The sequence below is a fragment of the Carassius gibelio genome, chromosome A19, assembly GCF_023724105.1.
Source record: "Carassius gibelio isolate Cgi1373 ecotype wild population from Czech Republic chromosome A19, carGib1.2-hapl.c, whole genome shotgun sequence".
Taxonomy (NCBI): Eukaryota; Metazoa; Chordata; class Actinopteri; order Cypriniformes; family Cyprinidae; genus Carassius; species Carassius gibelio.
The window spans coordinates 24,514,030-24,529,263 of record NC_068389.1 but is presented as its reverse complement, the minus strand read 5'-3'; the positions used below and the strand labels follow the sequence as shown (position 1 = coordinate 24,529,263).

General features: G+C 39.5%; 1 protein-coding gene and 1 long non-coding RNA gene across 6 annotated transcripts; one reads left to right on the top strand and one right to left on the bottom strand.

Annotated features, from left to right (window-relative positions):
- Positions 1–743: 743 nt before the first annotated feature.
- LOC127935450 (zinc finger protein 646) lies at positions 744–13,740 on the bottom strand. 5 transcript variants are annotated; one of them, XM_052533322.1, is made up of 5 exons: positions 13,553–13,724; positions 6,536–8,703; positions 6,007–6,331; positions 4,454–5,605; positions 744–3,140 (listed from the first exon to the last, which is right to left on the bottom strand). In XM_052533322.1, the coding sequence occupies exons 2-5, from the start codon at positions 8,487–8,489 to the stop codon at positions 2,207–2,209; spliced, it is 4,365 nt and encodes a 1,454-aa protein (XP_052389282.1). In that variant the 5' UTR covers positions 8,490–8,703; positions 13,553–13,724; the 3' UTR covers positions 744–2,206. The 5 variants fall into 5 exon arrangements, with proteins under 5 accessions (XP_052389282.1, XP_052389281.1, XP_052389284.1 ...); XM_052533324.1 differs by adding an exon at positions 4,286–4,378 and having other exon boundaries at positions 2,994–3,142; positions 6,007–8,703; positions 13,553–13,737; XM_052533325.1 differs by adding an exon at positions 4,289–4,378 and having other exon boundaries at positions 3,002–3,143; positions 6,007–8,703; positions 13,553–13,740.
- On the top strand, positions 12,866–14,829 carry LOC127934845 (uncharacterized). The gene is made up of 2 exons (XR_008147913.1): positions 12,866–13,588; positions 13,678–14,829. It is a non-coding gene; the product is annotated as an uncharacterized LOC127934845 (long non-coding RNA).
- Positions 14,830–15,234: the final 405 nt, after the last annotated feature.

Sequence of the window (15,234 nt, the reverse complement as noted above, 5' to 3'; positions counted from 1 at the left end):
ACTGACCACTTCCCAGCTTTCAGGTGCATTAAAAATTCTAAAATCCATGAATGGGAACATTCCTAATAAACAGACTTTATCAAGGACACAATGATATTGGATCCAGATGGTGGATAGTCACACCAACCATGATTGTCAAACTTTCACACGGTTACATTAATTTTTCATCTATTTATTTTTATTATTTGAGAGCATTGAAATTATAGTTCAAACATGTTCTGTTACGACATTATCAAAATGGAATTAAAAAAAGTATAGTCACACTATTAAATATTAAAATTGTATAATTTATATTTGGAATCAGTCTTTGCTAAAGTAGCAGCTGTCCACCTGGGAAGATTTTCCTTTTCTAATTGTCCAATTGTGTAAAATTTGCAAGGCTATAGGTACATAAATATATAATCTTCCCGTGCTTTGATCATAGCAAATACAACTTCATTTTCACTAAAAATAGACTGACTTAGCACCAGTGCTCCCAGGTAATACAGGTTATAAACAAGCTCAAAATAGTAAAATACAATTAAATAAAAAAGATAAAATAAATACATGGGTTAACATGGTGTTAAAATAAGATTGCCTTGCTGATTGTAATGATCACAAAATCATTCCTTTACGTGTTAACGTGTTAACAGTCACATCCAATCTTGACATGAGCGTGGGGGGGCAGTCATGACATCACGTGAGAAAGGGAATAATAATACAGTGATACGTTTATACTCATTGTGCTGCAATCAAAACACAAATTATTACAGTTCCCTGTTTATTGCACAAGGGACAGAAATATTCGTTTAAAAGCATAACAAATAATGGCAACAAAAGAAGAGAATACAGTCACTATAACAAGTGTTCTTTAGGAGTCCTGCCATTCCTGACTCCATGTCCGATGGAGGGGTTGAAACAAGAAATCCTAAAACTGGGAGCTCTAAAACTAGCGTTTTCAGTTACAAGTGTTAATATAAATAAAATGCATACTACAGTGATCTTTTATAAAAGTTTTCCTGTAAATAATACAGTCAGAGATACAATACAATACAAGGTAAAACCAAATGCCATTACAAGCCTATCAATATACATTTTTTTCACTTTCGCTTTTCTCCCATTTTTTTTTTCATAGCACAACCTATCATTTCTATACACCAGCAAATTAATGCAGTTTTAAAATATGGGTTCTGAGCAACATCATAAAATGAAAGGGGGGACAAGTGAATGATGCCACTAAGAAATAAACCCAATAAGCACAATGCTGTCATCTGCTGAATAATAAGGTCTGAAGCTCATTTTCGTGTTGCAAGGACCACACAAGTTAGAAAAGTTAGAACATCAACAGAAATGGGGAGGAATACAAAAAAAACGTTGACAGTCCTACACAACACATAAATGTGTTGCCCCACTAACTTGAGGATGTTTCAAATACGCTCTATACACTGTTAAACATAGTTACTTCTACTTGTTAAACATACAAGTTGCTCGACACTTCTAGGAATTCATCGGACAGTCAATGTGTTTTCTTTGTATCGTCTAGGATTGAAAATTGAGAATGCATTTAAGACTCTCAATCAAAGGGGTAGCTGGGCATGGGATGAAATGTATGATTTTCAAATGCTTTTTTTTTTTTTACTTAGCTGTTACCCTGAACATGGGGTTACGTGTCCATTTTGAACCTAAAGTCACTATAATGTAACCTGCCCATTGTGACATCACATAAACAATAATGATCTAACAGTACCATGGTGGAAAATGTGCTGTTTAATACACAATATATATGGAAATGTCTCATCTGAAAGCAATTCGTTTTCAAAAATTAAAACAAGACGCCAGCTAGTTTGCACTTCTTCGAAAGGCTGGTATCAGAAATGAAGGCAGTGGACTTCAATGTCCCCACCCCCAAAGGGAACTATGAAAATGCAAGTAAGGTCACCTGTGGTGTTTAGGATGAGAGAAAGGGTGGGGAAAATATCACTATGACCTAAAACTAACAGTCATTATGTGATGTAACAAGTCTGTTGTTTAATCCAATGTTTCAGGGTACATGCAGGGACAGTTCTCTTAACCCAAGTAACAACTCGTTCAAAAAATGTCTCACAGCCACACCTCAAGCACCTAGAGATGAGTGAGGATAAAAGGAATGGGGGTTTTGGCACCTCCAAAAGCCTTGGCATGAATCTCTGAAGAAAAAAAAAAAGTTCTGCTCCTACAGATCCAATCACTATAAAAAGGGCCCAGACGGCATACCCAAGAAGTTGGGGCCCAAGTTCAGACTAGAAGAAGGTGCTGAACTATTCCAGTGGACCTTCTGATGGTGTCTTAAATTGGATTTGCTTGAGAAGCGCTTATCACACTGCTGACATGAGAAAGGCTTCTCCTTGGTGTGGATGCGGCGGTGGCAGATGAGCTGAGTGGAGACACGGAAAGCTTTGCCGCAGTCTGGGCACTGGTAACGCTTGGGTTCTGTGTGGATGCGTCTGTGATTTTTGAGTGCCATCAGGTTGGAGAATTCCTTCTGACAGGAGTTGCAGAAATAAGTGCCCATCTTGTGGCTGTTCTTGTGATTTAGAAGCGAGCTGGCGTGACGGTAACGACGGCCGCACTGATCACAAACATGCGACTTGCACCCCGCCTCATTGTGACTCTGGTGTTGCTGCTGTAGTTGATTCCCAGATGAGCTGCTGCCACTGGGGCCATGGTGTGATGGGTTAAGTTTTGGGAGCCCATTAGGATCAAGTCCCTGGGCCTGCATCAGTGTAAGGTCAAGCCCAGAGCTCCAACCTACATCAGAGCCACTGGACGAAACCCCAGGCTGTTGCGATGTTTTTGGGGTATGGCCATGTTGCATTTCCAAGTGGAGCCGGAAGCTAGCCTGGGTAGGGAAGTTCCGCTGGCACAGAGTGCAGGTAAACTCCCGCTCTTTTTGGTGCACACGGCGGTGATTTTGTAGTTGGGAGGAGACACGGAAAGCCTTGCCACATTCTGGACAGCGGTGCCGTCGAGTTTCTGAATGGATGCGACGATGGTTCTTGAGTGCAAGCAGGTTGGAATAGGTCTTGAGGCACACAGCACAATGGTAGATGCCAACAGTGTGGGTGTTTTTGTGATTAAGGAGCGAGCTGGCATGCCGGTAAGAACGGCCACACTGGTCACATCTGTGAAGACATAGAGGAGAGAAAAAGTAAATCTTAACTGCTCATTGTCCTTTTAACCCCTCAATAGTTAGTAACCTAGATTAGTCTGAAAGTAACCTGACAACATGTAACTGACTTCAGTGATAACTGCATAGACAGATACACAAATACAGGTATATGATCTTGAATCCAGCTGCCAAAACTCAAAAAACTGGCACAGCTTGAAGAGGATTACTTGAATAACATTGCATATTAAGGCATGTAAGGTGAATAAACTGAATATGAATTATAAGTCAAAGTATCAACCAATTGTGTTTGATGTTAAAATCAAGGCAGTGATATAATAATCTAAATAATTTATTGTGGTAATATATTAATTGTATATGTACAATTTTGTAACAGCTTACAGGACAGACCTAGTCATCAGAACTTGTCATCAGTTTGTTTTTAAACTCTATATTTATATAAATAAAAAAATAAAAAAAATAAACAGGTAAAATGTTACCATCTATAGAATTAGATAAAAATGATCACATCATTGTAGAGCAAATAAGATTTTGGGATTTGACCTAAATTCTGGTGGGAATAAAATATGGAAAACAAGTGTGGTGAACTTGTTTTCCAAGCACTAAGGAGGAATGTGTTTTGTTTTTTTCTTTCAGAGTATGCGAATTTATGAATGTTCATTGTATTTGTAATTTGTTAGTATGGTAGTTGTGTGTTAGTATGTTGGCACATTTCTAAAACCGATTTCTGCTCAATATTTATATTGTCTTGACAGCAAATGGAGTTTTATTCGTCACCTTAAAAGCAACAAAGCTATATAATTAGTAAACATGCATTTAATAAATGGATCAAGTTTGCTAAATGCTGTTGAGCCCAGATCAATATATACTCTACTGGAAGCACAGCAGCTGATGTAAGATGATCAGTATGAGTACTTATGCAAATGTTCAATGTTCAGATGTTCAAATGGTAACAACAGTAAACTAAACCATATATTCGAGAATACTATCAATCAGATCAATTAGGGAGGGAATCAATGATTTGGTACAATACACACACATGTACCTAGTAAGTACATCCAAATTTACCCATTATATCAAGACATCCTAACAATCTAGTTAGTGCATATTGCTAACTGAAAGCAAAGGGGGGTAACTTATCTGGTCTCCACTAATCATACTGTCCAAACTTCAGAAAAATCCGAATTCTGGCACACGTATGGTCCCGAGGAAGCCGGATTGGAGATCATATACCTGTAATAGACATGTAGAAACCTGTGATCTTTACTAGTTCACTTCAAAAATCACGAACAACAGACGCAAACTCACGTGAACCGGTATTCCTCTCCCTCTCTTGTGCTTGAAGTGGCCTTCCTCATGCCCTCCTTGCCTACCTGGTTGTCCCCGCAGCGGTGCCTGGCCAGCCCAGAACGACCCTGGAAGCTCTTCCCGCAGGTGGGGCAGCCGAAACGGGTGTGGCCCTCCTCGTGGACTCTCTGGTGGTTCCGAAGGAAGCGGGCCAGCCGGAAAGCCTTGCCACAGGTTGAGCAGATATGCCGCTTCTTCTGCGTGTGGATTCGCATGTGATTGCGCAGGGCCATATAGTTGGTGTACGGCTTGTCACAATATGAGCAGCTGAAGTTGCCAATTTTGTGTGTATTTTTGTGGTTCAGCAGACTGCTAGCATGCTTGTAAGAGCAGCCACAAAGGTCACAGGTAAATGGGCGTTCTTCACGCTCTGGAGACCCCAGGTCACCTGTCTCCATGCTCATGTTGGAGCTGTTGAGGGAGGCAGAGGAAGAAGGAAGCTGGGCACTGCAGTTATGCGAGGCCAGATCTGTGGTTGTATTAAAGACTTGAGAGCACCCATCACATTCATATTCAGTTGGAGGAGGGGCCGTCTGCATGCTGGGACCAGGAAGGGGACCAGGAAGATCTTTGCAGAGCTGGTTGCTGGTATGTGTTTCAAGCTGCCTCTGGTTCCTGAAGCCCCTGCCACAGTCAGAGCAGGAATATTTCTTAAGAGCGAAATGCATTCTGAGGTGGTTCTTCATTGCCAGTCGATTTGGATAAGTGGAGTTGCACACGTTGCAGTGGTATTCACCAATCTTATGTAGGTTCTTATGATTGGCCAGACTCCCAGCATGACGGTAAGTACGTCCACACTGATCACAAGCAAAGGGGCGGCGACCGCTCCCGTCATCAACTTGCTGGGCCCTAGCCCCTGCATATGGTTTCTTGAAACCTTGAGGCTGACCATAATTGGTGTTCACAGGAGGATTCTGAATTTTGGGGTCACCCATCCTCATAGCTTGGAGCTGCGATGGGCCCCCCTCATAGCGGGCACCATTAGGATGAGACATGCTTTGAACCCGTTGGTCTCGAACTCCAGTCTTTGCTCTGTGCTCTTCGTGTAGCCGTAGATGATTTATCAACTGCTTCTGAATCTTGAAGGCTTTCCCACACTCCTCACACTTGTGCCTGTGAAGAGACAAAACACACAAAAACCAACAGATAAGAAAGCAGTGTTAAAATGCTCTTCTAAAAAAAAGGAAGAATCAGAAAAAGGGAAGGTCCCCTTACAAATACAAGGATGACTACACAATGCTCAAATGGGGTACAGACGTTATGAAATTCAGACTCAACTGCGTGTTTGTGTGTATATCAGTATCAGTATGTTTGTTGCCCTCATCTTCTCTAAAGGAAAAAAAACACCAGTGCACACTGCCTTGACACTCAAAATTCCATTAAAATCTATTCATTCAGTGATGACCTGGGTAATCACATGAGTGGGGAACTCATGATAATACATAAGCATTCAAAGTATGCAAAGAGAACTAAACAGATAAGAGTATAATAGGGCACATGCAATGCTGGCTAACCTCTTTAAGTCAAAATGAGTCCTCTGGTGGTTCTTGAGAGCCAGTAGGTTGTAGTAGCGTTTTTGGCAGACAAGGCAGCGGAAGACCCCAGTCTTGTGAGATTTCTTATGGTTGAGCAGGGAGCAGGGGTGTCTGTAACTCCTTCCACACTGGTCACACCTGTGGGGCCGATCATCAGAGTCTGGCATCTGCCTTGGGTCAACAGGGCCCCCACTGCCACTGGTACCTGCACCACCAGTCATCCCTTTAGCTCCATTCATACCCTTGTTCAATGCCCCAACTCTTGCCTTGCCTGGACACAGGTGAGTGATCAGCTGATGGCGATCTGCAAAGAACATGCCACAGTCAACGCAAATGTGGTTCCTTCCATCCATTTTGCCATTAGAACTAGAGTTAATGCCACCTAAGCCCTGTGTAGATCCATCTGGATGTCCATGAACTAGCTCGTGGTTAAGCAAGTCCTGTTTTCTGCTGAAGCTCTGGGCAATTATGCTACTACCTTCTTGTCTCCTCCTCCACTCTTGCTCACCTATTGGAGAGAGGGCAGAGGAGGGTCCTGCCCCTTGGTTAACCCCATGGCTTCGTAAGTGGCTTCGAAGTGCCCTCAGGCTGGCGTAATGGTTTCCACAGACTGTGCACTGATAAACCTCTCCATCGTCATCATCGTCTTTGTTATCCATTCTCTTACTGTTGCCCTGGGAGTTGTCCTGGACACCACCAAATTGCATTTGGTCATGACTACCTCTCTGACGAGTACTTTCTTTGAGGCTGGCACTGCCTGGTGGTAAGGAGGCACCACCAGGACTATGGTAGGTCATGTTACCCATGTAGCCATTGGTCATACCACCTTGGTTGACACTGTTTGCTTGACGGTGGTTTTGTGGAAGAGGTGAGTGACCAGAACTGCTTTGGGTAAGAGAGCCAGCGAATCGGTCATGGAATTCCAGTGAATCCAGGCCACTGTTATGGGAACCGTCTGGGACAAAATGTGCTGCATCACCAAGATTACCGTGCAGTGAAATTGGTGTTGTTGTACCACGTTCCTGATCCTGAGAATGTCCAAAGCCTTGTTGAGAGTCTAGCCCTGTCAGTGGCTCAGAGGAAAGCCAATCTCCCTCTGTATCCATCGACTGTGAATTTGGACGGGTTTTGTGACTACGGAGGTGGCTATGAAGTGCTGCTAAGTGTGGATACTGCTTACAGCAAACAGTGCACTGATAATGACCAGTTTGATGGGAGCGTTTATGATTAACTAGACTCCCAGCATGTCGATAGCTTTTCCCACACTCTTGACACTTAAATCTGCGTTCAGCATCATCAATGGCTACATTCTGTGCCTGAGACCTTGTCTGACCATTGGATGAAGATATTGATGGTTGAGAGTTTGAAGCCAGTCCATCAGAATTTAAAATAGTAGGGCCATCATGTGTTGAGGTGTGAGGTTCATGGGTAAGATAATGAATTTTGAGACTCTCTAAGTTAGGATGTCCCACTCCACAATATGCACAGGTATATATGGAGTTATTAACAGTAGGGCCTAGCATTGGATCATATCGCTTGTCGGGTAATGGAGGCAGTGGAAGAGAGTCACCTAGAGCAGGTGTATAAGGATTCACAGCTGAAGAGCGAACAGAACTAAGATTATGAGGTACTATCGATGGGAAACTACGTGTTAACCCCAACGAAGATGATGCAGCATTATGTAACAAAAGGTGCTCTTGAAAGTCATTCTTATTAGGCAAAGCAACTTGACAAAGATGGCAAAAGCTGGGTGCCATGTCATCATTCTGGGGGCCAAGGGGGCGAGGGTCAGATGGTGCTTCATGCACAAGGACCCCCATGGACATTCCAGGGGGCTTAAATTTTGAATGAGTGCGTTCGTGAGCATTAAGAGCTGCAAGATTACTGAACTGTTTGTAACAGACATTGCACTTAAACGTCCCCTCTTGATGAGACTTCTTATGGTTTACCAAGCTGCCATGATGACGATATGTTCTGTCACATTGGTCACATTTGAATGGTCTGTCCCAGGCATCTTCAGATCCTGGAGATTTTTGTTTGTCATGGTCATGACCAGGCATCATTCCACTATTGTTTATGTGACTTCTGAAAGCTGCATCAGACAGATTTTGTGCTAGATTATAATCCCTGTCTTCATCAGCGTTGTCATCGTTTTCCTCTTCAGCTTGAGCACCTGGAGACAGGGTATGGATGCGCAGGTGGTTTTTTAGTGCCACTGCATTGGGCAATGTTCTGGTGCAGACCGGGCACTGGAAGGAGCCCATCTCATGAGTTTTTTTGTGAGAAGCCAAGCTACTGGCATGCTTAAAAATGCGTCCACACTGCTCACATTCAAATCTGCCATTCTCTTCTTGATGATAGTGTGCTTTCATGTGCTCCAGGAGGCTAGGTGTACTTGGGCAAATGATGTCGCATTCTTTGCAAGGGATACCCTTGGCACGATTCATATCATGCATAGCCATGATGAAAAAATTGAAATGGAAGGGGGAAATGTCCACATAAAATGATCCTCGAACAAAGAAGAAAAGGGAGCAATGTGTGATGTTCAGCTCTCTGCTTCTGTAGTATCAGCCATTTTACCTGGGTGACAGATATTCTCTCCAATCAGCCTTTCAATTCCACTCGATCGCAGCAGTTCAGAGAGGGTCTGGACAGTTGTGGGGCATCCGAGGAAAGCTGAGAAAATACAAAAAGAAACAAAATCAATTTAACTATATGTATCTATATTCACCATTTTAATGCACTTATGAAAAAAAAATACACTCAAGTGACGAAAAGAGGTTACTAATCTAATTGCTAGTTTAAAACATCCTCAAATTGAATGTGTAACAAGCAAAACAAGTTCTTAAAGCTGTCCATTAAGAGTAATCAGGAGCCTTTGACAAAAACCATGTATTCTGATTTAGATATGTGGCCACATTATGTGATGTCAGCTTTGACACATTTGATCTCACATTTAGGTCATATGACAGATGCACAGGTTCAAAGCAGCTGAAAATGAGCCAGCTTTGTGTACCTGCATGTTGAGGTCAACTGTACTGAGCATGGCTGATAACTCTGCTGTCTTTGTTTACTCAGGCACAAAAAAAACAGCATAAGCAAAGCTTTACCAAGTATAAGTCAATAAGAGATTATCTGTAATACATATGGGGAAAGGCCTAAAATGATGAAAGAATATGTATTATCAGTTATTTTGTTAGTGAACACCTAGATGATCAAGAATTTTGCAAAATGTAATCTAAATATATCATATTAAGGTTATTGCAGCCTCAGTGAAATGCAGTCACTAGAAACATGCAGTAATTTTAAATAACACTAGTAAATCTTTTATACTAACTGAACTGAAGCAAAATAGGTTTCATCTTTATTTTTTCTACAACCCAGTAGAAATGCTGATCATGCAAGCATTTTATGCTAGACTAAAAAGTAAAAACATCAATAAGCCAAAGCACTTTCATAAACACAAAGTTTGGGTCAAAATAACTCTAGGCAAAATTGATTAACAGATACTTTGTTTAATAAAGAATTTCATTGATTGAATATCACTGGAAAAGCTACTTTGACAGCTGAAGTGAGCAATTTGCAACAACAAGCAACCAGAAATCATGCATCATCAATACTAGCTGTCAATTTAAGTCTACTTATACAATGCAACAAAACTCAGCAGAATTAAACTTAATGTAAACGTGCAGCAATGCAATGCAATGACTACGAATGAGAAAGCAAACTGTGAAGATAACTATCTGCACCTTGATACAACAAAAAGTATACAAACTCCTAAAAACAACCAAGGTTACCAAAACAACATTGCCTTGTCATTCCTGGGGAGCTCTAGCTAGTCTGCCAAAATAAGAAACTCCCAATACCACATTCATGTTCAGTTTCAAAACTACAGATAATGTACTCCTTGATACATTATATGGCATGCTAGTTGATTTATAAGGAAATCTTTTTATTTTAAAGCCACATATGCGATGAGGTTTTGGCAGCACATCAGATCCAAGATTATATTTCATTTCCAAATTTTATATTTTTTGTGAACCTGATGAACCCAATTTTAATACTGACAGTTACTCTCCAAACTAGTCCACTTTATTTATTTTTTTTACAATTTCAATGAGGTTAAAAGAGGTCTTATTTTCTGTACTATAAAATCATTTCCTTAAACTCACTGCTATGGGCATCACTAAAGCAAGTGAAACTTGGTTACTTTAGCAACTTATGCTCCAATCTAAAAACAGAACCAGCCTGATCCAAATCTTTGTAGCTGGAGCTCAATAAAAGTGTTCAGTGTGTTTGGCAACAGTTCAAAATAAGTGCCACAACTTTTCCCATTCATGCTAAAATGTAAATCACAGCACTATTCAAGTGGAATTTACTTTAAGAGAACTAAATAAAATGCATGACCACAAATTCCATTCATTTAGTCCCCACTGGGGAACAATTCATCTTACTGCACAACTGGGATGAAAGAAACGGTGCTCTTTTTCCACACAATGGCCATCAGAAAACTGAAACACTAGAAAGCTCAGCTGGGTTATTTTCCTGCCTCTCTCTCTCAGTCCTGTTGTATGGCTTTAAAGGGTTAGTTCATCAAAAATGAAAATTCTGTCATTAATTACTCACTATCATGTCATTCCAAACCCGTAAGACCTCCGTTCATTATTGGAACACAAATTAGTAATTAAGTAATCAATGACAGAATTTTCTTCTTTGGGTGATCTATCCCTTTAATTTGCTGTCAGTACAACAACTTCAATAGAGCCACCTCAACAATAACCCAGTGTTCAGACGATGTGTGACTGATATCAAAAACTTTTCCCATTTGAAGTGATTTGGCAGCAAAAGAAAGGCCAGTAAAGCAAGAACAATCTTGTTTAGAGCTGCAACAAGGTTTGAAGAAAAATACTTTATAACGCATCATATTACTTTGCATGAGTTATATGGTTTCATTGTAGCTCTGAATCAGCCTGTATTTGTAGATCACCAAGTTACTTTACAAAATTTAATATTGTATGCATCTTACATGGCTATGTTATGTCATTTCAAAAAAATATTTCAAGCTACTAAATTATAACTGTTATTTAATCTATTCATGATGATCAGGTAAGTCTGGTACCAAGGCGAGTATTACTGTAATTATAGGCGTAATATATATCAAATGAAAAAATGAAATGTACAATGAAAAAAAATTATGCTTTAAGGCTATGTAAGTTCCATTTAGCCTAAAGTTTCTAAATTCACAAAGATACTGTAGTTTCACTGTTTCTTATATTTGCAAGTACATTTTGTGCTACAAGTTGCAATACAGATTATGTGAAGTGTTTATGATGTGATCATCATTCATGCATAACACAGTCTGCTGTATGTGGAATGAATTTAGTCTCACAGCATCTGTGATCTGAATTAAGATTGCATACCCTTAGGGTATATAACCTGACCAGTGGTCTCTGACTCAAGACCATCTGGATGCTTTAGCTCATCAGCGCTGTCAAAATCCATAATGCAAAATGCCAGATGGGTCCAGATTTACAGAATATAATGAATGTAATAATATACAAATAGACTACTTCCACCATGTTTGCTCATTTGAAGGTTGGTACAAGCAGTACTAGAACATGTTGCAGTCAAATAATATAAAAATTGTGGTATAGTGATTGTATAGATGGTAATATCATGGTACTACTTAATGATATATGACACATCTGATATTTACTTGGAACTTTAACAACTGATTTATCATTGTAAAGGCCAAAAATGTATGTCATTAATATGGTAACACATCACAAAAATATGGTAATGATTTTTTTTCTTTTTATTATTGTTTTAGTCTTTAAATGTAAGTCACACTTTACACTGCATAACCAGAGATAAACTTGATTGTTTTGACTAAGACTTTTCTATAATATTCCCAGGTATTCGTGAGGAATCATTAAGACAATTTTCAGTTAAAAATGTTAAAAAAAGAAACAACAGCTTTGCAAATCAAACATCACAATGGCTTGCAAATAAAGCTTTAATTCACACGAAAGAAATATCCATATGAGCAGATTGTAACAAGGAAATTAATTTACTATAAACATTTCCTTTTTTTTCTTTATGAACCTGGAAAGTGCTATTCACTGACGTCCAAGGGATCAGTAGACATTCAGTTCTCTTATGAAAACTAAAGGTAAAAACTAAAATATAGACTAGAGGCCACGTGAAAGGTAAAACACCTAAACGTGCCAATGTACATTTATAACAACCTGTCTTTCATTTTCTCCTTTAATCTAAATATGTTAAATGACCTCTCGACATTATAGCATGCTATGAAGCTTAAACAGGTTGATAATATGTATATAGTTATTGTCCAGCTAGAAAAATATATAGTTAATAAGGCGATTGCCTTGATATTTATTATTTTCATTTCCTTTACTTATCCAGCCCTGACTGAAACAATAAATATATATATGTAAACATGTAAAATTCCCACATTAAGTCCTCTTAAAAACTAAAATATAACTAGCTAGTGGTAAAACACATGGGCTAATTAAAACACAAATAATCATTTGTAGCAACTCTGCTATTATTAAGCCATACATGTATGTATATATGACACCCCAAAACATTGGTACAGGTAAAATATGTAATGCATTATTTTTTTGTTATTTCCCAATGGCGCAGCTCACAAAGATACAAAGGGGTGGGCCCAACACTTCTGTAGACCCTCAACAATACCAATAATTTTCGTCTACTGGAACAAAAACCAGTTTTATATAAAATGTAAGCGATTAACGCCTCGCTATGACCTTGGCCTGACGCTCCCACACCCGCTTTTTATCCAGACAAAAGCAGATGCAGATGCCCGACATCCCGTGTCATTTTCACTCCTTAGACTCACCAAATAAGCCCCGAATCAAGACCATTAACACAGTTTATTCAGTTAGGCTCGATATGTGTTCATTTCTACTAGCTAATAACGTGTGTGTACATCGTTGTGAGGGAGACCGCGACCCGTATGTTTTTCACGGGATGCTAGTCGCGGTGTGCAAATATTAGCTGGTGGGCTATCGCAGTCTAATTGAGTGCGAGGCCAGAAAAAAGCGATTAATTTCGCTTTGGACGGAATATTCGCACTCATTTTTGGTCTACCCCATGTGTGGGCTCGAATGCGCGAAAAACAGCCAGGGCTCGACCGCGATCGCATCGATTATTTTAATGTGTCGCTCTGTCTGACAAGCGATAACCCCCCCGCAGCTAACGCGCTAGCCTCCCCTCACGATACTAGTGCTGAAAGCGAGAGCAAAACAAACTAAATAAACCATTCTGATGTCGTCAAATAGTCGTGTAGATAAATAATAGCCACAAAAACTGTCTGGATCGATATATGTATAGTGTGAAATGGTTTCTGCTTGGCAGTAAGGTCAGTGCTAATCGGCTAGCTACCTAGCGACACAAAGATCGGGAGGCTCGCGAGCTCTGATTCAATGAATGTGGCCATTGTGTGGAATTAAACAAACACCTACAAGCTGCAACAACTTACCCGACTTACAGACGTGCACAATGATCAGGGATGAGGGTTTGTGTTCTTTTTGATTGCGCAGAGGATAAATGGCATGTTCAGTCGCTCGCCATGATTGTTTTTTAACTCTTTTTTTTTTTCTTCAGCGGGCGGCTCCACCGTCTTTTTCTCGGTGTATTCAGCACACTTCCTGCTGCGGGCTGAACGGGGATGAAGCGCTGCGGACGTGCTCCACCGCGTCATTCTGCGCTCATTCTCCCGTGTGTTTGCGTTGGAACTAAGCATTGTGTGATGCACCGTGGACCTAATCACAAAACAGATGTTTGCGTTGATTGTTTCCAGTATTTGGGTAGACAATAGACAGTGTCTGCAACTTTCTGTCCAAACACTGGAAATACCACAAACCAAAGAGTACGATGGTACCACCATGTTTTACTACGGTATTATTTTACGTACACTGTAAAACTAGTACTAGGGTCGAGAGGGGCTAGTTGCCACAAGGAATGTATTTTAGTACCCAAAAGGTTTCAGCCGAACTTAAAGGGATAGTTTATCCCTGAATGAAAATTCTGTCATTATTTATTCACTCTTATGTTGTTCGAAACCTGTATGGATTTTTTTCTTCTGCAGAACATAAAAGATGATATTTTGAAGAATGTTAGTAATGCAACATTCAGTAGCCATTGACATCCATAGTATTTTTTTCCGTACTAACATTATTCTTTTTTTTTTACGTGAACCCATACATGTTTCAAATGACATGAGGGTGAGTAAATCATGACAAAATGTAAATTTTCGGGTTAACTATACCTTTAAGTACACAAATGCTTGTTTCGTCTAGTCTAGTGGTTTCGTAAGCTGGTTTAAAACATAATTAAACGCTGCTGTTTTTGCTATAGTACATGAATGCAATAAAACCACACCAGCTTACATTCAGTTTTAAGTGTCACATGTTTTAAAAGTTATACATTAATAATTTTTTTTTATTACAATATTTAATAGCCAAAACCATTTGGTTTGTTATTTATGTACACTGAATTTGCAGTTTCATGTACTGTCCTGGTTGCATACATTGTTGTGTTATATTGCGTATGCATTTTTCTGGGACTTTGATGTCTGTAAAGAACATGTAAACCTACGATAAAATATTCACTAGAAGAGTCAAAGTTTGGACACACCAACTTATTCAATAATCTTATTTGATCTTTTCAACATTTTAACAACAAAGTCTTTCAAACTGTGAAAAAACACAAATGGAAGTTATATGAATGGAAATTAAATACTGAATGTTTTACAAATGTTTAAGCTTCTTTGTCCAGGTCTTCTACCTCTGGATATTCATGAACCAACTTCATTATATGCATTTTGGGACCCGTTAAAAAAATAAAAATACACACTAGCATTTGGTATGACATTTCATTATAATGAATTTGCATATCTGCAGCTTGTTTAGTTTTACAGCAGACCAAATGTGCAATGATTACATAACCATAAACCATTACATGGCACATATTCAAAGTTCTGCAGTTGCGTGTATCCCACAGCCTTTTCTGGATATAATTAATTATGAGCTCCATCTGTGGCAAGTCATAATATTTTCAGAAGATTAGACCCATTCTAATTTAGGAAAACAAATATTTTAGCATTTGTGAGTAATACTATAATAGCAAGACCTCAAATATGAGCCAGAATAAACCAAATGT

Coding starts and splice junctions, on each gene's coding strand:
- LOC127935450 (XM_052533321.1), bottom strand. CDS start 8,489: ATGGCTATGCATGATATGAATCGTGCCAAGGGTATCCCTTGCAAAGAA. Junction 5,606..6,006: donor ACTCATTTTGACTTAAAGAG/GTTAGCCAGCAT, acceptor GTCTCTTCACAG/GCACAAGTGTGAGGAGTGTG. Junction 3,141..4,453: donor GGAGAGGAATACCGGTTCAC/GTGAGTTTGCGT, acceptor ATGTCTTCACAG/ATGTGACCAGTGTGGCCGTT.